This window comes from Aquarana catesbeiana, linkage group LG01 (assembly GCF_042186555.1).
Source record: "Aquarana catesbeiana isolate 2022-GZ linkage group LG01, ASM4218655v1, whole genome shotgun sequence".
NCBI classification, from domain to species: domain Eukaryota; kingdom Metazoa; phylum Chordata; class Amphibia; order Anura; family Ranidae; genus Aquarana; species Aquarana catesbeiana.
In genome coordinates, this window is record NC_133324.1 from 855,772,957 (window position 1) to 855,786,401 (window position 13,445).

At 41.5% G+C, this 13,445-nt stretch overlaps 1 protein-coding gene across 1 annotated transcript in view; it reads left to right on the top strand.

Annotated features, from left to right (window-relative positions):
* The first annotated feature begins 2,079 nt into the window (after positions 1-2,079).
* The window catches only part of CCKAR (cholecystokinin A receptor), a 116,536-nt gene continuing 105,170 nt past the window's right edge, over positions 2,080-13,445 (top strand). Inside the window, exon 1 of the mRNA XM_073609106.1 lies at positions 2,080-2,434. Coding sequence (XP_073465207.1) covers positions 2,302-2,434 — 133 coding nt within the window. The 5' untranslated portion in view covers positions 2,080-2,301. The remainder of the gene's footprint in view (positions 2,435-13,445) is intronic.

Sequence of the window (13,445 nt, forward strand, 5' to 3'; positions counted from 1 at the left end):
TACTATTCCTTTATACTGGCTTTTGAAATTTACAAAGCAGCAATTTAGAAATTGGATGGAAGGTTTAGCCCTGGGAAACACAATTTGAAAGATAAAAAAGTGCTCACGTGGGCAGCATCTTCTTTCTTTCTTGCTCTTGATTCACCTGGAAGCACATGCATACGGCTTCGTGCTCTGGCACCATGATCACAGGTATCACTCGCTTTTACATTTCCCCTTATGGGCTACCTTTGGTGTCTTTAGATGCTCAGTATAACCTTCCTTACTCTATATTATGGTGAGTAACAATTGTTTACCACCATTCTAATACACCTATTTACTACTTACTTTGCACCTAGCCTCACCACTTTTGGCACCTTTCTGGGTCTTCTTCGGTCTCGTCTTATTTTCACTTTTATCCATATGACCTTTCTCACTTTTTTTGAACTCCTCGGATCTAATATCCCACCTTTTTCTTCATCCTAGATGTTGGCATCATGGGGTTTTTTTCCACACATGGTTGCCCACTGTTGTGTGTTCCGATCTGTTTGCTGCCGGACCTCAGCTCCCGTGCTAGACTTTTCCACCATGTCCTCGGCTCCATGCCCATGGGATTGTTTTTTTAGGGTTATCTGCAAGGTACAGTGGGGGTGTATCTATTGTTTTCTCTCCTTTTCTTTTATGTTATTTTTCATTTTTATTTTTTTAATTTTACGTTTTGTTCTCCCTTCCACCCATGGCAGATCATTAGCCTTTTGGTTATGTATTTTTCAGATACATTTAGACGTACCCCGCATTGCTCCTGACGAGTGGAGGTTTCCACGAAACGCGTAGAGATTTTCTAGATGCGACATCACCACTTCTCATTTATTGTCTGGATACCCACTGGGGTTTTTCAGAAACATGATTGATTCTATATAACCTTTTACATTGCCCATGTGGAATTAGGGAGGATGCTTTGTTTTAATTGTAACTATCATGTTGAAATATATGTACAGTTATGCATACTTATGGTCTGTTACACATTTATGATCTTTCCTCATGAATTTATATGTACATGTCAAGAAATATTATTATTTATTTTATCTGTTTGTAGCCCATGCCTCATTTAAGATCCCAACCTTTTTCTTTCAAACAATAGGGATGGAGGTACATGACGATACCAAGTCATGGCCTCATTTAAAGTCTCGCTCCTCTTCCTTTTTAACCATCTTGTGGGGTAAGAGGAGCACATCCTGACTTTATATTGGTGATGTCACATGGTGGAGGATATCATTGTATATACCTTGCATTAAGCACTTTAATCCAGTATTCTTTGTTGTGTCTTCACACTTGACCTTTTGGACTAATTAGATCATTATTTGGACTTTTTGTATATCAGTGATTATTGAGCGCAATTTTTCCATTTTTCCCATACAACTACAGTGTATATAGACCAGACCAAAATGAGGGACAAATGAGGAGGAAAGAGGAATGGAGGTACTTAGTTCCAAATCAGAGACAGTCCCTCGAAATCAGGGGCAGTTGGGAGCTATGCAACTTGCATAGGGCAGTGTCACTATACATCTTTCACGGCAGGTGTCCTTTTGGGTTGTTTGTCTGTGTTTGACACATATTTTAGGTAGATCCCTAATGAACCTAATGACCTTTCTGAGCCCGTGTATAACATGCTTTGTATTATGTTTCTTTGGACACAGCAGGTACTACTGAGATGCATTTGCATTGCAGGCAAAGCAGGTCAAATGCAGCCTTTTCCTTGGTTTAAATACATGCAGTTGAGTGCTGCTATTAAATGCAAAGGACACCATCTACACAAGCCCTTAAAATACTGACATTAAGTATGAAAAAGGTCATATGATTTAAATATGTCAGGCTAACGTTGGCACAGAAAATTCCTGGCAAATGTCAAAATCTGGAACTATGTCTTGAAAAAGCCGCAGCTGGCCAATACTATATATATATAAAGAGCAGTATCAAAAGAATATGTAGGAAAGGTGTGCTACTTGAAGCACAGGGCTTCCACCGTCTGCTGGTAACAAGTTGTATGAGCTGGTTGTGACCAATAATATTAGAGGGTGGGACAGTGCACAATATGAGTTCTACTATCACAGTCCATGAGCTGCACAGGCTGCCCACCTCACTGCTAGAGGCATGCTGTATGTAGAGTGCAAACACTGGAGAGGGTGCAGACAATGCACTGAGTGCACACACTTCTCTATCAGGAATTCCTACATCTGATCCAGCATCTTCCTCTAGGAGGCATGGGGAGAGAATAGAAGCTTTCTTTCCAGCACACAAATCACTGGGATTAGCCTGTGAATCATGGAAATGGTGTATGATCTGCGAGTGGACAATGACACAAGTTACAATTTGACTCTCTGTGAGATCACAGACAGTGGAGATGTCATCGCCTGTCTGGAGGACAATCCACACAATGCAACTCTCCCTGCCAAAGGTATGTACTGACTCTCAGCAACTGCAGAGAAAACTAAATTGGGGCTTTACAGTGCAGAGGGAGTTTTAGCAGTTACTGCTGGGACTTGTAGTACCACATATCCTTATTCCGGCTTAAAGGGCTCTTGCATACTTGAGCACGCATTAATGCTTGCATTTTAATGCAATAAGGCAAAACATTAATTTTGAGTGAGGTGGCAGCACACTTTAACAAAACAAAAAAAAATGCACCTGCCAGTCTAAAAATGAATTTTAGTTTTGCAAACTACAAAGTAATATGCATGGCTGCAAAAGGGATGTTATACCGCTGATTACAAAAAAGCATAAGTGTGAAGACAAACTTAGCCCCTGTTCAATTTTCCATGTATTGACCAACGCATGACAATGCACGAAATGAGATCGACTGGTATTTACTATGGGGCCCATTCCCACCTGTGCGTTTCTTTTCTGTGAAACCTGGAGAAAAAGGGGCAAGTGCTTTCTTTTCTTTTTTTTTTTTTTGGGTGCGACAATGCACGTTTTTGACCCTGTAGACTTCAATGAGAGCGCATAAAAAAATGCATGAGAATTCAGATGTACAAGTGTGAACCTAACACCTGGAAACTGGAGCTGCTGTCTATAGCATGCCCCAGTTTCCCAGTGTAGGTCCACAATTAAAGCCAAAAACCTGTTATGGACAGCAGCCATCATTCACCTTTCCCTGTGTTTTTTGGGGGGGTTTTTTGTTTTAACCGATTAACTTGTATTAGCTATACAGATTTCTTTTTATGTTTTAGATAAATGTTTGATTATGATTGACTTAATGGAAACCTATACTGAGTGAAATGTGTGGGCTGATATTGGTTCTGAAAATGCTAGTTGCCGCAATGATTGTCTATATGTTTTTCTTAGCACAGGTTTCTTTATTGTTAATATTCATCTTAAAAAAAGATTGTTTCTTTGTGCTGGTTGTAACTACTGTATATATATTTACAATGGGGCAGACATAATTGTCCATTACATAAAGTATAAGTAAAGGCAAAACTTTAAACCCCTTTCACACTGGCATACCTCCCAACATTTTGAAATGGGAATGAGGGACACCTAACAAACATATGTAGGCATAGGACACACCCCCTGCCACACACCATTAAAGGAGAATTAACCAAAAAAAGGTTAATTAAATCCACAAGGATTTTTTTTTTTACCACTACTATTCCTTTATATTGGCTTTTAAAATTTACAAATGCAGCAATTTAGAATTTGGATGAAAGGTTTAGCACTGGGAAACACTTTTTGAAAGATAAAAAGTGCATTTTATATACAACTATATAGATCAGACCAAAATGAGGGACAAATGAGGGGGAAAGAGGGACATTGCCCCAAATCAGGGACAGTCCCTCGAAATCAGGGACAGCTGGCTATGCACTGGGGTGGTTTTCAGGTGCCTTAGCGCTAGAAATAGCGTCTGCTAAAACTGCCTCCCATTCATTCCAGTGTGCCTTTTCACACTGGGGCGGTGCACTTGCGGGATGGGATAAAAAAGTCCTGCAAGCAGCATCTTTGGGGCGGGTTGGGAGCCCTGTATACAGCGCTCCCAAAACACCCCTGCCCATTGGAATGAATGGACAGCGCTTTCAAAGCGCCAGAAAAGCAATTTGAAAGCATCGCAAAACAGGAGTTTTTAACCACTTTTTGGGGGTTATAAGCATCCCGCTAGTGGCGGAAAAGCGGCGCAAAAGCGCCGCTTAAACAGCGGTACAGCGCCACTAAAACGAGCGGCACTTTAGCACTAATGCGGCTCCAGTGTGAAAGGGATCTTATAGTGAAGATGGATTGGCATATCTGTCAGTTTTATTTGATGTCTGTGCCCCCCTTGGGGAGGTTCATGTCTCTATTTGTCCTGTTTACTGTTATCACTGAGAGTGAAAGTGAAAGAAAAACCTAAATTTTGGGTTGTCACTTGATTAGGAAAAGAGGGGAAACCTTTCAATGGGTGACCCTGGTGATAACAAGGGATTTCCTCTTACTTCCTGTTTTGGCTATGGGTCAGAAAGTGAAGGGAAGTCTCCCCAATGGGACACAGAAGGAAAAAAAAAAACGACAGGTGTTATACCCCCCCCCCCCCCCCCCACTCCAAAATGTAAAAAAAAAAAAGTTTTTGCTTCTAGTTCTATTTTAAAGTGGTTCTAAAGGCTAAAGGTTTTTTTTACCTTCAATCGGCACCCCCAGTCCTTACCCAAGCTCCCTCCGATCCAGCAATGTTCACAATAGCTTTGGCTGTCCCGGGACTCTCACTCCTATTGGCTCCCACTACTGTCAATCACAGCCACTGAGCCAATGAGGAGAGAGAGTCTTATGCAGGCATAGAGCAGATAAGTATAACATTTAGGAAAAAAAAAAAAGTAAACTTTAATACCACTTGAACACATGTCTAAAACTAGCCTTACACAAATAGATTTCTAATAGATTCCTCAATCCACACTAAACAGTGTGGGTGGAAGATTCTCATCTGCCAGCTGTTGTACTCAGGCAGTTACAACACCCGCAGCCATCTGAATACCAGAACAATGACTGCATCTGACTGGACATTTTTCCAACCAGCTACTTCGATTTTTCAATCCAAGTTCTCAATTTCACCTGATTCAGCAAGAATCAGCTTAAGGGTCACGTCTTCATATCTCAGTAGTCCTTAAAGCAAACCTGTCCTTTGTCAACAGGTTTGCTTTATTCCCCCCAAGAGCAAATGCTTACTTGTTTACCCCCTGCCCCTCCATGCAGTGTTGGTAACCAAAGGAAATATCTGGTACTTCCAGGTATAGAGGGGCATGTGACTCACTCCATGTGATGGCTCTGAACCAATCAGTGCTGTCACAAAGAACGCCTATAGCTCTCGGGAAGGTACAACTCCAGGAACTCATAGCTTACACAGCTTCTGGGGGAATCATTGCCAGTATGAACTCCTGTGTGGGAATTATATCATCCCATGCTGGTCAGTCAGGATGACTGAAGGCCCCAAACCCAGGAGAAGCCAAGGAGAAGATGTTGGCACCGGCGAGGGAGCTTGTGGACATCGCATCACTGGAGCAGAGGTGAGGTTTTTGTGGACTTTAGTTAAGCTTTAAACTGATTGTAAACCCATGCCTTGTAAAACAACCCTATCAGTTTAAAATAGAGATGAAAGGCAAAACATGCGTGTACAACATTATACATACTTTTTTCCCTTTTTTATAAGTAATTACATAACCTCTGTCCTCAGTGGCATAAGAGTTGGGGGAGTAGAAACAGCAGTACACTCATCTTCCCAGTGAATGGCTGCGTGGGGGGGGGGGTTGGGTGGGTGTCAAGTCGCGTCTGATCATTGGAGGAGAGCAGTCTGAGTTTCCAGCACAGCTAGAGTATTGACCATGCTGTGCTCTCGTGCCTAGTGTGGTCAGTTTTTAATTGGATAGCAGAGGGACTGGCAGGAAAATACCAGTTATTTCACACAAAAGAAGCAATACAAAGTAACAGGATACATTTTCATACAAATACATGGGACAGCAGGCACATATCAGGAATACGAAATGTTGGGTTTACATATTCTTTATGCAGCAATTATAGAGATAAGATTACCACAAGGGTAAGCAAATAAAAATGTTACCTCAAAAATTACTCTAAATGATACAATAATAGCTCAAAGTGTGTAAAAAAAAATGGTGTAATATCCTTTTAAGATTGTACAACTTTAAACTGCAACATTTTGCATTAATATGTTATTAAATGTATGTAATATATGTAATACTGTGTAATTATATAATAATAATATATTGCCTTAATATGATATTAAACACTTCAGCCCCGGAAGGTTTTACCCCCTTCCTGACCAGGCCATTTTTTGTGTTGATATAACTGACAATTGCGCGGTCTTGTGACGCTGTACCCAAATAAAATTGATGTCCTTTTTTCCCCATAAATAGAGCTTTCTTTTGGTGGTATTTGATCACCTCTGCAGTTTTTATTTTTTGCGCTATAAACAAAAAAAGACCGGCAATAATTTTTACTTTCTGCTATAATACATATCCAAAAAAAAAATGTAAAAAAACAAATTTCTTTATCAATTTAGGCCAATATATATTCTGCTACATATTTTTGGTAAAAAAAATCCCAATAAGCGTATATTGATTGGTTTGCGCAAAAGTTATAGCGTCTACAAAATAGAGGATAGATTTAGGGACTTTACATTTTTTTTATTGTTTTTACTGGTAATGGCGGCGATCTGCGATTTTTAGCGAGACTGCAATATTGCGGCAGACAAATATGACAATAAGTGATGCTTTTTGGGGACCAATGACACCAATACAGCGATCAGTGCTAAAAAAAAAAAAAAAAGCACTAATCCCTGTATAAATGACACTGGCAGAGAAGGGGTTAACCACAGGGGTGATCAAGGGGTTAACTGTGTTCCCTGAGAGGTGTTTCTAACTGTGGGGGGAGTGCATTCACTGGAGGAAAAGAGATTGTGATTCAGCTTAGCTTTTCCTCCCTTACAGAGCAGTGGTGTGCTTTGTTTACATCGGCACACCACTGCTCCATCTCTCCTGTGAACGATCGACGGGTCACGGCGGTCATCGCGCCTGTAGAACCCGCTGATTGGCTCCTGCTGTATCCAATCACAGAGGGAGCTGTGCAACAGCGGCGCATGCACGCCCCCTAAACCGCGTGCACGAAATCACATACAGGTACGTGATTTTGCAAACCCGAGCCGCCCTGCTGCAGTAAATGTACGTGGGGTGGTCCGGAATCGGTGAAAGTGGTTCTAAAGTCAGAGGATTTTTTTTTTTTTAACCTTAGTGTATTACCTGCATTAAGGTAAAAAATTCTTCCAGGTGCTGTTCTACCCAAACCCCCGATCGAGATTGGTGCTGAATCCAGAGTCTTCTCTTGATCCAGCACTGTGCCTGTCTCTCTTGGAGAGCATTGAGAGAAATTGGCTTCTGACTTGGCCGAGCCACGCTGTGTGTGTCTGTGGACACTGCGCCCAGCTCAGGACCATGTCTGCATGTGCGCCCCCATAGCACACCACTTGCTATGAGGGCAAATCGAGAAGAGGAGGACAGGACAGCGCTGGCAGGGGACCACAGAAATGTCATTGCACAGAGCAGATAAATATAAACCTCTTCTTTAGGTTTACAGTTTAGGAAAAAAAATGGAGCCTTTAGTATCACTTTAAATATGTTTAATGCTATGTAATTATATAATAATAATAATATTCATTATAATCATAATAATTTTCATTATAATCATAATAATTATTATTTTAATGATAATAATAATAATTATTATTAGTAGTAATTGCTTTAATATGCCAATATACATAATATATGCATATCTATTAATACAATGTATCATTATTATTATTATGATATTAAATATACAGTATGTATTATATGTAATTCTATGTAATTATATAATAATAATGATAAATTGCCTTAATATGATACAAACTATATGAAATATACTGTATGTAATACATGTGTAACACATAAAAAGATATACATGTATAGACAGGACTGTATATGGCTGTATATCTCACAGGCAAGCAAGACAGATGTAATACTCATCTACCAGTGGAGGACATAAACATACCGAATAAATGTTTTAGTCTTCTGCATCCCATAGGTTCCAGTTTTGTAAGATCATATGCCAGATATGGGTATCTGATAGAAGACATTACCCTGTTGTGTGCCTTCTGGGAAATGTTTTCCATATCCCATTTATAACGAAGACCTTAGTGACTCTGCTAACTTTTAATTAACATGCCACTATGGTTGGCTGCAGTTGATCTTTATAGCTTTAAGCCATATGAACAAATTCAGTACAGTGCAAATTCAGAGACAATGTATAAGGGCATAGCTGACAATCCATAGAGCGCGATTGAAAACAAGGCAATTTAGTCATGTAAAGAGGAATCCACAATCAGAGCTTCCACTTATTTGTATAGCCAATGTGATTAAGATGATAGGATTTGGCACCAACCGCTGTGAACACGCCGCAATCAAAATCACTCCGGTGTCCAAGACATAATGACAGCGTGAGCTAAAATCCAAGTCAAAGGATTGTACAAAGTCATCTATGAAATGCAACTGTTATATATTAGATATGTATACATGAATGTAATCAGCTTATTATATAGAGTGCTCAAAACACATTGTCATAAGGATTGTTTTTTTTATTTCAACTATATGACTGTCATTGTCAGCTCTCACTGGCTCTGAATGCTGAAAATAATTATAGTTTAGAATATATATATTCTTATCAATAGTTCTGGAAATTTTCCAGCATTTTCAAAACACTCATCTATGTAACTTTTAATTGCAAAAGTAGTCAAATGGATTAGTACTACTTACTAGAATCCCTGTCTTATAAATATACAAACTATTGGTGGTAGGTGGTATTATTCTGTTCAAATATTTTTGTGATGTAAAACATGAAATTGGTAGAGAATTTCTGCATGTTGGGTCCTCTTTGATGGTGGGTGATCTTGGATGGTGCAAATGTCTGTGCTGACTTGATGACGTCAATGCATTAATACACTTAGTGCAAGACTCCCTACACTCACAGTCTTTCCTCCGTTTTCTTGGTGTATAGTGATGCCGATTCTCATTTAAAGTGGTTCTGAAGCCTGGACATTTTTCTAAAGCCTAGACATGTTTTACCTAATCCATTCTCTGTATTATAGTAAAAAAATGTCCCAGTGTTTGTATTGCCCCTTCACCCCTCTTATACTTACCTGAGTCCTATCTCGATCCAGCGCTGTGCCCGTCTGTAGTGGCTTCTCTCTCTGCTCACAGAGGCAGCAGCAGGAGCCATTGGCTCCTGCTGCTGTCAATCAATGCCTGTGTATAAGGATGAGCTCAGGCGTGTTCGCACCTCCCACGTGCAGAGCCTGCCAGGAAGTCGGCACTGCGCTGCGCTATTCACAGGCAGTGAGACATTGTCCTGATGCACAGCTGCAGAGATCGGGAAATGTCTCACTGCCTGTGATTAGCGCAGCGCAGTGCCGACTTCCTGGCGGGCTCTGCACGTGGGGTGTGCGAACACGCCTGAGCTCATCCTTACCTGTGAGGAAACAGATACAGTATCAAAGATCTGGGTAAATGGTTAATGAGCTAGAAGTTTGTGATATAATCAAAGTGTATGTACAATGCCTTGAAAAAGTATTCATACCTCTTGAAATTTTCCACATTTTGTCATGTTACAACCAAAAACGTAAATGTATTTTATTGGGATTTTATGTGATAGACCAACACAAAGTGGCACATAATTGTGAAGTAGAAGGAAAATTATAAATGGTTTTCAAAAATGTTTACAAATAAATATGTGAAAATGTGGCGTGCATTTGTATTCAGCCCCTCTCAGTCAATACTTTGTAGAACCACCTTTTACTGCAATTGCAGCTGTGACATGTTTGCCCATTCTTCTTTGCAAAATAGCTCAAGCTCTGTCAGATTGGATAGGGAGTATCTGTGAACAGCAATTTTCAAGTCTTGGCACAGATTCTCAATTGGATTTAGGTCTGGACTTTGACTGGGCCATTCTAACACGTGAATATGCTTTGATCTAAACCATTTCATTGTAGCTTTGGCTGTATGTTTAGGGTCGTTGTCCTGTTGGAAGGTGAACCTCCACCCAAGTCTCAAGTCTTTTGCAGACTCTTAACAGGGTTTCTTCTCAGATTGCCCTGTATTTGGCTCCATCCATCTTCCCATCAACACTGACCAGCTTCCCTGTCCTTGCTGAAGAAAAGCATCCCCACAACATGATGCTGCCACCACCATGCTTCACGGTGAGGATGGTGTATTCAGGGTGATCTGCAGTGTTCGTTTTCTGCAACACATAGGGGGTTATTTACTAAAGGCAAGTCCACTTTGCACTGAAAGTGCACTTGGAAGTGCAGTCGCTGTAGATCCGAGAGGAACATGCAAGGAAAATAAAATACAGCATTTTACCTTGCACATTGGATTGGATAATAAAATCAGCAGAGCGTCCCCTCATTTCAGATCTACCCCTCAGATTTACAGCGACTGCACTTCCAAGTGCACTTTCAGTGCAATTTCAAGTGCACGTTGCACTTCTAGTGCAAAGTGGATTTGCCTTTCGTAAATAACCCCCATAGTGTTTTGCTTTTAGGCCAAAAAGTTTAATTATGGTCTCATCTGACATGATCTTCTTCCACAGGTTTGCTGTGTCCCCCCCACATGGCCTCTCGCAAACTGCAAATGGGACTTCTTATGGCTGTTTTTCAACAATGGCTTTCTTCTTACCACTCTTCCATAAAGGCCAGATTTGTGGAGTGCATGACTAAAGCCTCATACACACGATCTAATTTTTGTACAAAGGGCGTCGGCTGTAAACTAATTAAGCATACACACAGCAGGACTTTTTCAGCCAACTTTCACCAAATCACGTGGTTTTTCAGCTCTTTACCGCCACCCTTTGGTCAACTTCTGTATTGTTGTCTGATCTTTTGCATTGGTTCTGACCATGCGTGTTTGTACTTTGGACTAAAGTCCTATGGACTTGTGTACACACGATAGAATTTTGCACCATAGGACTTTTGTTGCCGGAAAGTTTGTCTGTTTGCAAAGCCAACATTTGTCCGATGAAACCCAAAAAAGTTTGTCCGATGGAGCGTACACACGGTAGGATGTTGCCTTAAAACAGCTAATTTGCATGTTTGTTGTCAAAAAGTCCTATCGTTTGTATGGGCCTTTATAGTTGTCTTGTGGACAGATTCTCCCACCTGAGCTGTGGATCTCTGCAGCTCCTCCAGAGTTACCATGGGCCTCTTGGCTGCTTCTATGATTAATGCTTTCCTTGCCCGGTCTGTCAGTTTAGGTGGACGGCCATGCCTTGGTAGGTTTGCAGTTGTGCTCTTTCTAATTTCGGATGATGGATTGAACAGTGCTCCGTGAGATTTTCAAAGCTAGGGATATTTTTTTATAGACTAACCCCGCTTTAAAATTCTCCACAACTGTATCCCTGACCTGTCTGGTGTGTTCCTTGGCCTTCATGATGCTATTTGTTCACTAAGGTTCTCTTACAAACCTCTGAGGGCTTCACAGAACAACTGTATTTATACTGAGATTAAACTACACACAGGTGGACTCTGAAGGCAATTGGTTCCCCTAGATTTTAGTTAGGGGTATCAGAGTAAAAGGGGGCTGAATGCACGCCACACTTTTCAGATATTTATTTGTAAAAAAATATGAAAAACATTTATCATTTTTCCTTCCACTTCACAATTATGTGCCACTTTGTGTTGGTCTATCACACAAGCTCGCAATAAAATACATGTATAATTTTGGGTGTAAAGTGGCAAAATGTGGAAAATTTCAAGGGGTATGAATACTTTTTTAAGGCACTGTATCAACAAAACTGTTCTTATTTTTGAAAAGCATGGAAAGGGATTAGAGCCTGTATGGGTTTTTATTGTTGTCTGTGCCCCAGCTGGACCATTCTCAATATGACATACAGTGATAGAAAAAACAAAAAGGAAAAGGAGGTGTGAGAATAAATCTTCAAACAAGGGCACTTATTCCGGTGAATGGTATGGACAGGACCACTGATAAGGCAGTACAACCTGTCCTGTTGTATTGGGCCCAAGCCCCATTAGCTAAATGGGAGCCCAGGACAGCTGTATTGTTCTTTCTTTCTAAATCAATAATTGGATTTGACTTGATCACACCCCTACTCCTACTTACTTACCAGAGCATAAATTACATTTTCCCATCAGGTCAACAGGAGGTGGCAGCAGAAGAGGGACTTTTTTAATTTTTGGGGCATAGGTGGGTAAAGTCAATGGCGCTGTTCCACTGCACCCCAAGGTGGGGTGTAGGCGCGGTTGGGGGGCCCCATCAGGAAGGCTATATGGGGCCCCACGATTTCTAACAGCGGCCCTGGGTACAGGTGATTGTCCTGTACTTTTGAGATATTCTTGTTGTGTCTCTAGGACAGGAAGTTTCCAAAAAAAATCCAAATTAAGAACAGCACATTCCATTGTTGCTCCAAAAATGTTCAGAAACACATAGTTTTCAATGTTATTACAGGGGCAGCTACCAGTTCCCTTTGCACCACTTTCCTGAACTTCCAGTACAGCTCTATGGGGGTTTTGTTGGTGCTGCAAAGGAGCTCAAGCAAGTGTGGTTGTGGGTGGGGCCTCCTTTCCTTGCATGCGGGGGTACCTCTTCTTGTGAGCATGCTCACTAATGCCTGGGACCAGGAGGGACCATGTTCATGTGAGAATCAACATTAGAGCAGAGGCTTAGAGGTGAGATGCTCTCTGTGTACAGCTACTGTAACTCCTTTTTGTATGATACTTTATCCCATCTTGCTGCACACCTTGCCTGCTGAATGCAGTATTTAGAGAGGGACACCGCAGAGCCCATGTGCCGCTTCACCAGTCCAGTTCTTCTCTGTCACCTTATTCCCACTGACAGGATGGGGTCCTGCTGTGCACCAAGTGCAGACCTCATGCGTGCATTTGATTAACTCATCCGCTCTCCCGTACTGGCAGCTAGGTTCATGGGGTCTCTGTACCATGGTTTCAGGGAAGGCATGTCCGTGCAGGAAGGATCGCACGGTTCACGCATTGGCTCACATCTGTCACTAATGCTGGCGCCAGGCAGGCTATTTAAACTGACTGCACTATGGACTCATTGCTGTTTGGTTTGCAGCTTATGTGTTGTTCCAGTCTCCTGTGCTGACCTCTGATTCTGATCCGGCTTCTTCTGACTAATGCTCGTTGGCTTGATACCACAACCTTGGCTTGTTTTGGACTCCTCTTCTGCCTCCTGTCTGCTTGCTTAATCTGCCTGAACGTTACCGACCCAGCTTGTCTGACCCTGCACCTGTTCATCTTGTCCGCTACGGCTTCAGCTCTGCAAAGCTCACCTGGTTCCTGCTCCAGCTATCTACCACAGCTCTGGTTCTGCCTACTCACCACCAGCCAGCCTGCTGTACATCTACTTGTTGGCCAGCCACGCAGACTG